General features: G+C 41.7%; 1 protein-coding gene across 2 annotated transcripts; it reads right to left on the reverse strand.

The window, feature by feature from the left end:
• Positions 1-4,340: 4,340 nt before the first annotated feature.
• LOC146367906 (uncharacterized) lies at positions 4,341-13,416 on the reverse strand. 2 transcript variants are annotated; one of them, XM_084913204.1, is made up of 4 exons: positions 13,329-13,416; positions 12,727-13,155; positions 6,839-7,148; positions 4,341-6,367 (listed from the first exon to the last, which is right to left on the reverse strand). In XM_084913204.1, exons 3-4 carry the CDS (start codon positions 7,119-7,121, stop codon positions 5,925-5,927), a joined length of 726 nt encoding a protein of 241 aa, XP_084769330.1. In that variant the 5' UTR covers positions 7,122-7,148; positions 12,727-13,155; positions 13,329-13,416; the 3' UTR covers positions 4,341-5,924. The 2 variants fall into 2 exon arrangements, with proteins under 2 accessions (XP_084769330.1, XP_084769329.1); XM_084913203.1 differs by having other exon boundaries at positions 6,839-13,155.
• Between the last annotated feature and the right edge of the window lie 1,191 nt (positions 13,417-14,607).

Consider the following 14,607-nt stretch of genomic DNA (forward strand, 5'->3'; position numbering starts at 1 on the left):
GAATACTGCTGTTTGGTGTCTGAGTCACAGACGGGCACAGCAGAGAAGAGCCTACTATACATGAAAATCCGGTACAGAATGGGGCTTCCAGGTCAACCTCCAAGGGACTAAATTTAAACTAAAGGTATAGTATTTAGGGTTAGCTAAGCTATATTGCTGCTGTTTTACATATGTGGTATACATTAACAAGATTGTCACTGACCAAATTTAACAAGCTAAGCTATTAGCTTAGCTAGTTAGCTATTTTTTTTGCAGTGTAGTCTAGTTAGCTAACAGTTTTGCAGTGTAGTTTTTAGTCTTGTACTGGAAGTAAAACCAAACCTGCACTTAGTATCATTTTGTACTACTACTACTACTAATAATAATAATAATAATAATGCTTATTATGTTTCTTATTCTAAACAGAAAATGAGTAAACAAAGACATCAGTCAACATTTCGAAGTGAAAATGAAAATGTTAGGGGATTATTTATTTTACATCAGAAATCCTTAAGCTGTAAAATAAATAAAGGGCCCTTTATGTAAAAACCTTCCCATGAAAAAGGTTATGCCCATTCTGTAGATTATCCAGTATAACTGGACTGCTCTTTCTCATGAATTCTCGTGTGCAATGTTTTCTGTTTGATTTTTTCAATGCTACGAGCACAAACAAATTTATCTCCACCTACACTGTATTTAAGTGGAGGCAGATGTTGAGAAGCTGGGTAAATCCAAACCTAAACTTTCTGCTTTTCAAAATACTATCGGGTACTGACAAAATTTGTTTTGTTTTGTTTTAGTTACAGCACAGCGTTGAGATGAGCGTACTTTTTAAGGGTATTTCCCTGTAAGAAATTGTTCTTCAAGTGTTAAGAAAGCATTCTACTAAACCAAAAGCTGCATGGTGGTCAAAAAAAAAAGTAAGGTTGTTTACTTCTACCTGAAAAAGTTTACTTCTTGAGACAATGTTCTGGGCTTGGAGGGATGCATTTATGCATCTTAGAGAAAAACATTCCCTGAAGACTAGCTTGCTTATAAAGAATTGTGGGATTTCACTGAGAGGATTATTTGATAGTGTTTTAAATTCTCCCCACATCAAAATCTCCTCTTGACTACTGTTTCTGCAGCACTCTGCCCCCAGGGTCTCCACTCCCAGTCAGTTCCTACTGAAAACTTTAAAACAGGTCTCAAATTTACAGTTTAGCTTATTTCTAGTTGGTTAAACGGTTTCTCAGACTGGAGTAAACAATAGATCTTGCCGGGGATTATGTTGTCCCTCAGATTAACACGTCTGAATTATGATGTTGCTTTTTAATGGCAGGATGGTGTTTGATGCGTTTTTAATACTCTTTTGTTTAGTTGTTGTGAAGTGCTTTTCGAATGTTTTGACAAAAAACAACATTATAACCACAGTGTTTCATATTGAGATGAAGACCGGCCTTCCTTTGTTTATTTTCTAAATCTCAATAACTGAAAGTAAATACATTCACAGGCAGTACAATGTTTGCTGTTTTGTTACTCCCTGTCACTGTCTGGGTGAAAGCTCTGTGGGCTGCCTCGTTCAGCACCACAGAGCTGCTATAACAGATTACAGTGCTGTGAAAAAGTATCTGACTCCTTCAGATTTTGTAGTTCTTTTGCATATTTGTCACACTTACAGGTTTGAGATCATCAAACAAATTTTAATATTAGACGGAAGATAACATTCAAAAATTGTTTAATGATCTCAAACACGTCATCTCAAACATTGTAATAGTAGACTACACTAGTAGGATAATGTCTGTGCATTATTATGCCGGTACGCTGGCTTCCTCCCACAGTTTAAAGACATACAGTTAGTAGGGTTAGGTTAAATGTGAATGATTGCCTGTCTTTTTGTGTTACCCTGCGACAGGCTGGTGACTTGTACAGGGTCTACCCCACCTCTTGTTTTATGGTTGCTGGGATGGGCTCCAGCCTTCCCGCAACCCTGAATTAGACACGTCTTAAAGAATAAATGCATGGGCAAAGATAACCCGAGTACATACAAAATGCATAGAAAGGCTTACAAAGACCTGCAATGAGACCCATTATCCACAAATGGAGAAAACCAAAATTACTCCTTAAGCACAAGACTTGGGGGAAAAAAAACCTTTGTTCACTGACCAGACAAAAGTGCTACTTTTTGGAGGGTTTGTGTAAAACTAGCCAGCATTTTATAAAAAGTCATCATCCCTAAAACAAGGTGCTACTTGTGCAGGGCCCTAGACTAACTTTTTGCCATGGGTGTACCGGTACGCCTAACTTTAAAAAGTTAGGCGTACCGGCACAAAAGTTAGGCGCACACAAATTTTATAATAATTTATATAATATAATGTGTTTTTCTGGATACACTGTGCTTTTTCAGCATTCAAAGATTGATGACACCGTGTCAGAGCACTGGCTATGAATTTCAGAAGGATCAGGCCTTAACTTAACAGAAAAGTTAGCAATAGTTCTTTTCCTATTACAGCTACATCCACTTCTGTCGTGCCTAGGCTGCTCACTAGGGCTGGGTATCATCACTGATTTCTATAATCCATTCGATTCCGGTTTTCAAAGTCCCGATTCGATTCAACTTAGCCTCAGACAGTCAGAAATATTATAATTCTGATCATTTATCAGTACTGACTTCATCAGAATTGTGAACATCACAGCAGATGCCTTTGTGTGAAAGTAACTGAGAATAAAACACAGAAAAACATGAAGGAGATTTTCCTGGTCTGGCTTTTTATAGCAGATAACCTTAAAAATATTCTACAATGTTCTGCATATAAAGTTTAAATTTCTTCAGTATTGAACAACAGAAAAAATAGGCTTTCTTGTCCGAGGTCATTTAAGTGAAAAAAAGAAAAAGAAAAGAAAAAGACAGCAGCCGACAGCGCTGTAAACAACGGTAGACTGGTGGGTAATAAGCGAATGAATAATACAGAAAACAGAGATTGGAGACGGGAAACTGTTCTTGAAGTACAGAGAGAGATAGAGAGAGAGCTAGCTGTGCATGGAGTGTGATTTTAATAGTCGTGGAAGCAAAACAGCAAAATTCATGACGACATTGATCAAATGTGAAGGCAGTTTGCTGCTTCTTTTGCTGCTGGCTCGGTGAATTTTGGTTGGAGAGAGACAAAACCTGCAGCTCAGAATCAGCGCAAAAAGACGTAATCACAGCGCGGACCGGACGCATCAGAATCGCTAAGCTCCGACAGCGTGTCCGTCTACGGGCCGTCGGGTGAGAAAGCCGAGAAAGACAAAGTTGATTCTGATGCGTCGGTTCCGCTCTGTGTTTACGTCTTTGTGTGGAATCCGTGTACCTGCTCTCATTTACTGTTTGGTTGTTGTTGAAATGGTTTTGTGAGCTTTAATCTGAGAATCTGGCGTTTCTGGCAAAACACAGTTATATTTAAAAGTCGATTCAGGATTTAATGAATTGATATCGCTTTATTCAAGCTACTCACCTCCCACTTCCACCTGCACTTTCAACTGGACCACGGCCAATCAGAGAGGTCCCGCCCCTTACTATCTCTGATTGGTTTAGTCCACGATAGGGGCATAATGTGTGTCTGTTGTTGACCACAGGGAAGGTTGCAGATTTTTTTTTTTTTTTCGCTACCCGAACAGTTGGTCGCACAGGTGCAACCAAATATTTTTTTTAGTCGCACCACTGAAAAATTTGGTCGCATTTGCGACCAAATTGGTCGCACTCTAGAGCCCTGTTGTGTAATGATCTAGGACTGCTTTGCCACTCAGGGCTTGGATGACTTAGTGTAATTGATGAAACCATGAACTCTGCTCCACAAAATCCTGAAGGTGAATGTCTGTCATTTCATAAAGCTCAAGCACATTCAGTTAGATTCAGCAAGACAATAATCTGAACATATCAACAAGTTCACCTCTGAATGGCTCAAAAGAATAAAAGGAAGGTTTAACAGACCACAAAAACCCTCCAATGTGGCTGAATTAAAACAGTTAAAACAACAAGAAAAAAAGTAGGCCAAAAATTCCTTCACAGTGATACGAAAAACTCATTGCCAGTTATCATAAATTCTTGATTGTAGTTCTTGCTGCCAAGGGTGGCACAACCACTCATTAGGTTTAGGGAGCAATTTACTTCAACATTGGGCAGGAAGGTTTGTGTAGCTTTTTTTCCCCTTTAATAAATGAAATGATCATTTAAAAACAGAATTTGCTGTTTACTTTCACAGAGCACTGTATACACTATCATGACAGTGGCGCTGCATATTTAATCTGCCAGTTTATTTCTTGTAATATGATCATAAGCCAATCCTGCCTTCACCAAAGACGTCACCTTCTGTTTGAAATTTCTGCAATTATCAAGAGGATGATACATTGAAAGTTTATTGTTTTATTTATTTTCTATTTTAAATACAATCTGAGTACAGAATATTTGACACCCCCAAAATCAGTGACTTGGGAGAAACGATAAACATCCATACGTCTGAAATTATATTTATTCAGCAGTCAGTATAGAATGTAAGATAAACATTTTTTGGCACAGTTTCTTAATGATGATAAGCTGTCCCATTTCTGTGTGGTAATCTAAATAAATATGCAAAACCATAATTTATTTCCCAAATAAATACAATAAGAACAACAAAAAAAGATGCACCGCATCTCCATTTCACCTTCCCGGAAAAAAAAACAAAAACAGACAGACATAATGTGTTTTTACTTCAGGCAGTTGCTATGGGTTCAAACCAAATAAAAATCGGCGAAGGTGAAAAAGATGCTTAATGATTCATTTCAACAGCTTTTTCTCCCCTAAAAGTCAACCAGGCAATACAACAAAGGAGGCATTTGAAGGGCCAGTGGAAGGCTGTACTGTGGGTTTTGGATTAGAAAGGTTACATGGTTTTATGGAGAGGTGCGAACATCACTTCAGATCCCAGCATCTACTTTGCCAAGTTTTTAGTTTTTCACTAAAACCATTTTTCTCTTTTACACCTGCTTCTCAAATTAGCTAATGACCGTGCAAGTGTAAACATTCACAAATGACACCCAGAGACAAAAATGAAACGGGTTATATCACCGGCAACCTGATACGTGCGATGTTTATGAATGTAACTTTGTGGATTCCCGCGCGTGTTGATTTGACTTGGTGTGTTATGGCAATTATTTGGGGAAAATAATTCCTGAAAATTATGGGTAATTGCGTATTTTAGACTGGGGTGTTTTGAGAAAGATGTGTGAAATGTTTAAATTGCTCTGTTGCTGTTATTCAACACAAATCGACATACACTGGAGTTTTTAACGTGGGCATGAAACCTGGAGCTATAGATTTGCATTAGCAAATTCTAATCAGTAACACTTTTTTCTTTTACCTGTGTAATAACACTGCAGTTAGTAACATTGCATAGAAGTAGGGAACCAAAGTCATGGCCTGTAATAACAACACGCTTTAAGCCAGATCACAAAACATTATAATCAGGCCACGAGGCTGAAGTGTCCTGTGATTAACACCGGTGGGAATGAAGTCCAGTTACAGCACTGATCTGGTCCCCTACAGCTTATAAATCATAATCTGTTTCATTTACTACTACTGAAATATGACATCACAAACAAAACCTTGCTACATTGTTGTTACACCACAGTTTACAGTGTTACTACATGGATAGAAAAGATAAAAACTTGTGATTTAAGCAGCCATTTTCTGCCTTTGTACATGTCAAGTCTTGCTGTCCACGTGACACTGTCTCAGCTTGTGAAGACTGATGGTCAAATGCCATAGTCTATCTGTCCAACAAAAAAAATTAAAAAAAAAATTTTTTTAAAAAGCTGCTTTGGAGCATCCAGGAACATATTCACATCTTCCTCTCATTGAGTTTATACTCCATAGATTTTCTGTTAACAGCAACCATGACTCTTCCATCAGAGAGAGAGAGCAGCATAAAGAAGTCCATATCTCTGGGTCATACACATCCGCAGTTCTTTGCAGATACGTTGTGTATGTTCCGATAGCGGCTGGGGTTTACTGTTGTGTCCAGGACGGTAAAGTTCTCAAATGCAGTCGGTCGGCAGCAGGGCTGAATGCTAACTTTGTCCTTGCGGCCCTTCTCTCTGAAGCCCACTGTCATCATGTGCTTCATGACCATGTCATAGTTTTCCCGGTGTTTATCGCATTTGCCACTGCAGTAGCGCAGCAGCACAGTCTCTTCGCTCTTATATTCGAGACCCAGTTCATTAACTTTCACTTCGAGCTGCCTGACGGAGCACAGCTTGCGCTTTCGGGCCCTTTTAGTCCTGCGGCCCTGGGTCTCAGCAAGCCGCCGGCTCTTCCTTCGCTTACTTTCTAGCAAAGTTCCGACCACGTGCTGAAGCTCGCCCTCGGTGAAGCTCTGCAGCATCATGGTAACTGACAAAAAAAGGGGAATAAATCAACAGAAAGTGTTATTGACAGGTCACGAGGGGGGATTATCTGGTTTCTGTGTAATTTTGTGTCTAACATTTTCAACAATCAAAAATGTCAACAGAACAGATGGCTCACACAGATAATGCACTGAAGTTGGCATGTAAATTAAAGTCAGGTGCAAACAGAGGACCACAAAAATGTTATCTATCATAACAGCAACAGCGCTAGCTAAACAGAAAGTGTTTAAGTTCCACAGAGCGAGGTTTGTTGATGAATGTCTGTCACTGTTGCCATGTGAGGTAAAAAAAGATCATCATGTCTTAGAGGTTGGAGATGTTCTGTGGAGAACCGGTGAACTATGACCGGTGCTAACTGACAGTTAAACCTGCTTCGTAAGCAACAGAGTCAGGTGCTGAGTGTTTTGTCGGAACCCTTTCACAAGCTTGTGAAGATGAAAGCAACAGCTTATCTTACACTCTGAGAGGAAAGATTTCATGTCGTCTGTTGAGCGTTTCCTCCGATGCAGATCACCCATCTGTTGGGGCACTGGCCTTGATTCTGAGGAGGGCGATGATGATGATGGCGGTGAGGTCTTGGATGCTGATTCTAATAATGCAGACGGTCTCGACGAGGGTGAAGATGGATATTTTGTGTTAAGCTTGAACTGTCTAATGGTGGCCATGTTTTTAATGAGGATGGTGGACAGGGCTGCAGCACAGAGCATGAAGGCAAAAGTAGCACCTTTCCATAACTTCATCTTAGAACGTGGAGGAGCATTGAAACTCTGCGGAGAGAGCGAGAGAGAGGCAAAGTGTGCAACATCAGACATGTTTAAACAGTCACGCCTTCAGCCATGTACTTTTGAACTTGTCACGTTAAAGCACAGACACATCAGTGTCGAAACTGCTATATCTACCACCATCACATTTCTGCGACCTTTCCACAAATCTACTTCTCTCGAGTGAGGCTTCTGCAGCGGGGCTTTTAATTTACCACCGGTTTACTTTCTCTGATTCTGCTGCCAGCTCATTCTCACTATAAGTGAGGTCACGATCTGTGAGCTCGACATCACTCGCTGACACCCAAGAATGCAGATGTGTGTTTAAAGTTGTATCACTGCAGCCTGGGAAAGTGAAAAAAGTAGAAAAAAGGAAAAACAATACGACTGCCATTCTTTATTTGAGCTGAAGACAAACGGGATGCAACCCCTGCAAACGTGCAGAAAATAATTTATAAAAATACCTGATGAGAATGAGCATCACCCCCAATTTCTAAAACCTCCCCAAAAAACCTTTGAAAAGAGGGAAAACACATTCCTTCCTTTACAATGTCTCAACCACACCTATTTGGAATTCTATGTATGATAGGACGTGCAAGCGTGTATACCCTTTTATCTTCCCTCCCTCCCAACAGATGCAGCAACACTGCAGCCACAAAACTCAATTTGGAGGACTTATGTGCCATGTTTTCTTTTTTCCCTTAATGTCAAACCACTGGTATATATATATATATATATTTTTTTTACAAGCCCACTGCTTTGTTCTCTTCACATCATGTCAGCAATGAGCAAAGCATTCCCCCAGAGCCGGAAACAGTACACTGGCAGTGACTAACAGCAAATCCAGACCAGCTTTAGAAAGTGCTTTGCCAGACCGGATTCTGCAGGGGAATGTATGCAGGCAGTCGGATTGTTTACAATGAGAAAACATGTTGCATGGTTGCCCGATTTTTTATAGAAACAAAACTCTAAAATAAGTGTTTTCTCTAATATTCAGCAACTGTGTGATTCGGACAACGCAGATGGAAAATAGAAAGGGACTGTGCGCATAAGCTGCAGTGGTGCAAACAGCATATAAACAGGTATAACCAGTCATATCAGCCAACGCTTGAGTCATCACTCATAATTCCATATGTGTTTGACGTGGTAAGCAGCTTCTTTCAATGAAGGGGTACGACGACAATCATTTGAAAGTCAAACATTTCACCTAGCAACCTCAATTGACACACAGTCTAAGTAAATCAAACATGGAGGTGGCGTGGTAGCTGTGGCCGAATGTTACTCACTGACTGGCCATATGTCTGACGCTTGTTTCTCGCCTGCGAAGGCCTCAGAAGTTATATATGGAGGCCTAAATGGGAACTTTCATTTTGTTTCTATTGGTTTGACCCCAAACCCTAACGGCAGAGAGTTCGGTCCACCAGGCATTAACTTGTGGAATTCTCAGTTTAAATGAAGCCGTTTTCTACTCTACACAGCTAAGGATGAGAGCTTTGTTTTCCTGTGCTATTAATAGGCCAATTTGGAGCCGTTATTAATCCATGGAGTTAGCGATTTCACATGGCAGAGATGCATGGGTGTCCTCAGCCTCCGTGGCTCATCCTGATAAAACAATTACCTCGTAAAGAACAGATAAGTCTTCCACTGTCTCTGCCACTGGATGGAGATTCATCATCAAGCACTGATCTCATGTCCCTGAAGACACTTTGATTGTCATAATTGCACCACTCAGAAACACATTAGTCACATCTGCAGTCAATTGGCGCCAATAAAAGTGCCAAGGATCACACTGCAGCTTGTTCAAATGTTCACGGATGATTAATCAGCACAGACATTTAATATGTGTAACTGGCCCCCACCGCTGTGGACATATATATACACTTACTGATAGAGAGAAGGGGCACCTGCGTTTTCTTGGGAGAGCAATGGATATGTAAATGAGTAGCTGACTTCCTGAGGACAAATACTGCTTTTTTTAGTTCCCTAGCAAACAGAGAAGAGCAGTAAATGCAGAGAGGATATAGTGGAAGCCCTTAGGACTCTGTAGCAGAAGGAAAACTCATCCTCAAACAGAGGTATAAAAGTGCAGATGACTCGCAAAAACAACTAAACCAGCTCCCACACAACATGTCTGGTCCTCACAAAGCATCATGATATGCCCATGCATGCTCCAGTGTGTGCATATGAAGGCCGGTTGATTGTGTGAGGCCCAAAACAAAGGGATAAAATCTTCTATTTACGACGAGAAAACAGTCTGAAGCCATGGAAACGGCCGGAAATGAGGATTTTGTGATTCCAGAGAGAGTGTGGGAGTGATAGCACACCTGACATTTGCTCTGGGCCATATGTCACCTGAAGAGCTACCATCAGAGAGAAAACAGTCCCAGAAGGCTCTTAACGTGTCTGAGGCAAACCATGAAAGTGAACTGTTCATCCAGAAATGCTTAAGTCTGTCAAAGCCATTCCCGAGACATTATGTATTCTCTAACGCATGCATGCACGCATGGCGCAGTTGGAGGCCGATCTGCAGCGATCAACTGAGCTCTTGTTGATGATCTGAAAGATTGCATTCTTTCAAATGACACAATAAAATCGACGTTTTCGGGGAATAATTGGGTCAGTGGCCTTGGTGCTTCTAAGCTGGTGGTAATGTAATTATATAGCAGCATGGCACCCGTGTCAAACCCCTCCTTCTCTGGCCAGAAGGAGACACTCAACAGAATGTCACAGCCTACGGATGAAGTAGAGATCTGTCAAAATGGGGATAAGCGGCGTTTGTGGTTTTTACTTTTGAATGAAGACAGCAGATAGGGGGGCTTTCCTGTCAGCCAGTCTGGATCGAGACCAGTGAGACACGGTCATTGTGACAGAAGATCACAGAACAGCAAAAATGAAGAGCGTCTTTGTGCTGGAAAAAAAAGAAGCAGATACCAACTTCAATGTCTCACCATGCAGCAGCATTTGTTCCTATATATTCTCTAAATACAGCCTCTTCTGTTTCACCCTGTCTCCCTTTCTCTCTGTGACTCATACATACCATAAACACACACGTACAGCAGTTGCGTGGTTTCACTCTTTCCCAGTCATCTGACGCATGCTTGTCTAGAAATTTAGACAAAGTACAACCTTCAATTGTTGGCCAGACACCCACTTCACTTCTATGGTGTACACATGCTAAAATCAGCAGCTCCATCACATAAGACTAGATTATCTTTCTTATATCACCTTGCTGTTTCTTGATATCAAGAAAACTCTCCAGGTCTAACCACAGTGTGTTTGCCACTGCATAAACGTGAGGCCTGTGCCTACAGAGCACTGTTAATGCACCGTGAGTTGCGGCTTCGCTGGAGCCATGTGACTGGCTGTCTCTGTATTACTCTGAACACACCCCGTAAATACCTGCACTCGTAAGATAGCAGTAGCAAACCAAAGAGTGGGAAAGGCACCTACTATGTTGCTGCAAAGAAACAACGTGCTTTTTGGAGTCCTAGAGAGGCTTTGTCTTGTCTTTTCCCTCTTAAGTGACCATCAGGAGACCTGGGGACAGCTAGAGAGTGCTTGGGGAGGTAATAGGGACATATTCCAAAGATCAGGGCGGGATTAGCACTAATGCCTGCCGGCTTTATCTGCAGTCACGTGGGTTAACACCTGGCTGCAGTGTTGGTGGCAGAGCACAGGTCTCGCTCTGTGTGTGTGTCCGTATTAATCCGTCAGACACCTCTAGCTCAGAGGTTAGGCCAGCATGCAAGGTCCACAGAGAATGAGCACCTGCAGGCTCTTCCACCACTAAATCCCAACCTGCCTACAAAATGCCAGAATAATGAATAAGAAAAGTGACAAACTTGGTGAGTCAGCTTTGTTGTGGTGGCACCAGGGTGGGCTAAGAGGTTGTAAAATAAAGTGGGATTTCAGAGCCAGGATTGGCTGTTCTATATCCGGCCCCGGTTCTAATGCAACCAAAAAAAGCCTGTGGTGTAATTTTGTTGGTAGCCACATCGGTTGGCTCGTGCTCTGTCACTCAGAGACCATGGGATAATCAAAACAAGCCTGTTCCTTGTTAGCTAGAAAGCTGATGTTCATTATTGAGCAAAAAGGGGAGCTTTTGAGCAATGCCGGAAAAGTTGTGACAATTTTTGGTCACATTCTTTGAATTTTAAACACGATTCTGGTATCCTTTTTCGTCCACTGGATTTGGGTAAGTGGCTTAAAAAGTTTCAATTTTATTTTAGAAGGCCTACTATCAGGTCCCCTGGATTAGATACGGATTAATCCAGTGACCCAACGGCTTAGCACGGAATCGCACAACTCATACCTATTGCTGTTAAAGCAGGATTATTGAGGAGTGAGGTGAAGGTAGATTTAAAGATGCACATTTGACACCTGTCTCAGTATTTCTGGCCTGTGCTGTTATGGGAGGAGAGAGTCCAAGTGCAGTGCAGACAATACATTTGAATCACCCTTTTGATGTGAAGCGATTGCATTATTCTTGGCAGAGAAACACAACGTTGCCTCATTATTTTTTTATGTGCGTCTCAGCTACTTTCTAAAGAGTCTATCCTGGCTCTTAATCTGTCTCTGTCGGATCCTCTTTTAGCACAACAACATCACCTCTAAACCCATGTTAAACATGTTGATGTTGCTTTTACAAAAGGCTGGCGGCCATCTGGCACACACTGAATACCACTTTCGAGTATGACCCACGCCAGCAAGCACAAGCAAGTACAAACATCCAAAATATGTTGAGATTTTGCATTTATTGACCATACTTTCTTTAGGCTAGCAGTGTCTGCATTATATGCATGCAGCACGTATGTACTGAGGCAATGAGGAATAGTACATGTGTTCAGCTTCCCCATCAGTTTATATGAGCAGCTTTGGGAGGTTATGAAAGTTGAACAGCTCAACTGACTTTAGGCTTAGCCGCTATCCCTCCTCTCGGAGCACAGCCAGATACAGTATAATCTCCATGTATGATATGGGCTTAGTGCAAAAGGGATCATCAGTTCAGTAAAAAATGCCAAGGATGAGTGTCATCAAGCGCCTCTATTGTGATCCTGATCTTCTTAATTATTTAAACTATTAAAGGTGTGGAAATCCCTGAAATCACTAATACAAAAAAAATAATTAGCCAAAATCCCAGTTTCTTATCAAGTCTAAGTAGGGAACTAAGTTTTTTTTAAAAGGAGCGTGTATTTAGAGTGCACTCGTGCTTTAGAATGAGGCAAACCACCATGTTGGGCAAATGACAGGCAAAGAAAAATATTCCTCCCTCGCAAAATAAACTCTTCTGAGTGTTGAGAGGTTGCAAGAAAATCAGAGTGCTAATTTATTTTTCTTTTTGCTCTTCCAACAACACGGGATACCCCCTTTTGTGACCAGTGAGCGGTTACTGCTCTGCAAGCATTTTGTGACAGGCCGTAGTGCGCTATTGTCATGTGGCTCTACAGAGGAGCCACTTATTGACACGGATAACGTGTGTTTTCTGCCACCCCAGCACTTGGAGAGCCATCTCTGTCAGCAGCACCTAACGCCTTCCTCATAAGCTGCTGGCTTAGACTAACAAAAGAAGATGTGGTGTCCTTACCGTTCGGCCGGCTAATCCAGACTTAGCTGTGTGGCGTCGTCTTCAGCTGACCTCCACAGGCGAGTGCTGGCTGGGTAAGTCCATCATCATCACAGGCGAGGAGTGAGGACAGTACTCCTGCTTGTTTTCTAAAAATCATCACAACTCCCTGTGCCTGCAAGTAGGGGAGGCGTCCTGACTTGATTCAAGCCAAGGGTGTATTATTCTTCTATCATATTTGCACTTCCATAGAAATCTTTTAAGTTGCAAAGATCAGAATCAGCATTCCTCTGAATATAAGCATGCATTGCATGGCATTCAGCCTGATCCATCCAAAAAGAGGAGAGCTGGATGTTTAGAGAAGCCACTGAGTGGTCAGTTTTACTTCAGAAAACTCATGTCTTCATGCTTCCCCATACAGAACTGGTGGTCTTCTTTGCAAACTTGAACCTTAAAATGGGAGAACAGAGCAGAACCAGGGTATGGTGGCATGTAATAAGCAGATCTTACAGATTTCTTTACTTTTATCACATCTGTTGTGAATTTCTGTGAATTTCCGTTGCCTTATGATTATTTTTTCTCCAAGGAACAACACCGATGAAGGATAATGCACATTTCCTTACCCTTTTTTTCCCAGCAGCAGGTCTCCTCTTCAGCTCAAGCAAGAACAACTCTGTGGGTCGTGAAGATGGGTTAGGGTGAGGAGGGAGAGTGTAGTTACCGTAAGTGGAGCACAGAGCTTCTCCGATGCCTCTGAGTGCCTTCCCCTTCAACTCATGCCCCTCCTCCTCCATAGTTGTGCTTGTGGGCCGAGTCGGATTACTCCTGACATGATAATCTCTCTCCAGAAGCACTAAAGGATGCTTTGGCCTGAGTAAAGGCTTACATTTACCTTCTGCCGCAAGAGAGCGTGCCATCTTAAGCAGGCAATTGGTAATAGCCTCAAATGGGCAGATCAGTGCAGTTTAGCGGGGTCTGCTAAAACGAGTGTCTTCCAATCTTTTAGTGGGAATTAAGAAAGTTCACAATTGGTTTAAAGGGAGCTAAGACAACATAAACTCCGAGTAAACAGAATTATCACAGCAGAGGTATTTCATGATAACCCAATCTACAGCTGGCTGGAGATAAACCCATTGATGTTGTTGTTCAGGATCACATCCGCATCCCCTCCAATACAGTATTTTAGCCTTGAGTGGCAAATGAGGAGCAGATGGTTGTGTTTTTGGAAGGTATCAGGCGCTCCACACTGTAATCTAAATAAATACCCTATCCACAGGGGGAAATGCTTCAGGTGTGTGGGGTCAGCGATGTATAAACAAACGGCGATCAGTCGGGAGACAACTGAGGGGGATACGCGAAGCCTCACAGGTGCTGTCGTGGAGCGGGTTGCATTAACCTACAGGTAAACAGGATGTATGATCCAGAATCGTTTCTGGAAATAAAGCAGCACAGTAATAAAGCCAGCACACCAACAGGAAACGAATTATTTGCTAACAAATATCTCGTTCTCACAACATGAGTCATTCAGATTTCCTCGGGCCAAATTATACACAAATCAAAGCTCCACTAGAGGGACGGAGATGTGGCCAAGTGTGAAATTTCTAAGACTTAAAATTCCTTCATCGTTGCGTGGGACAAACCAAAGGAATCTTTGCCCAAAGCTTTGTGTCGTTTGTGTATCAACAGATATTATTGTAAGGTTGTTATCACAGTGACCTGAAGGGGTAGATATTTCTTTTAGCCCAAAAGTTAAGGCAACGCATTTTAACACAACCCTCAGCAACTTGGAGAAAAGCAATAGAACAAATGAAGAATGGGGAAAAAAAAGCGTCTTTTCATTACAGTCGGCAGGTGCAAAATATTATTATTACACTAACTTATTTAACAGACATCTCAATAACT

The sequence above is a fragment of the Perissodus microlepis genome, chromosome 18 (genome assembly GCF_051167445.1).
Source record: "Perissodus microlepis isolate ML-2025 ecotype Zambia chromosome 18, ASM5116744v1, whole genome shotgun sequence".
In the NCBI taxonomy this organism is placed as follows: domain Eukaryota; kingdom Metazoa; phylum Chordata; class Actinopteri; order Cichliformes; family Cichlidae; genus Perissodus; species Perissodus microlepis.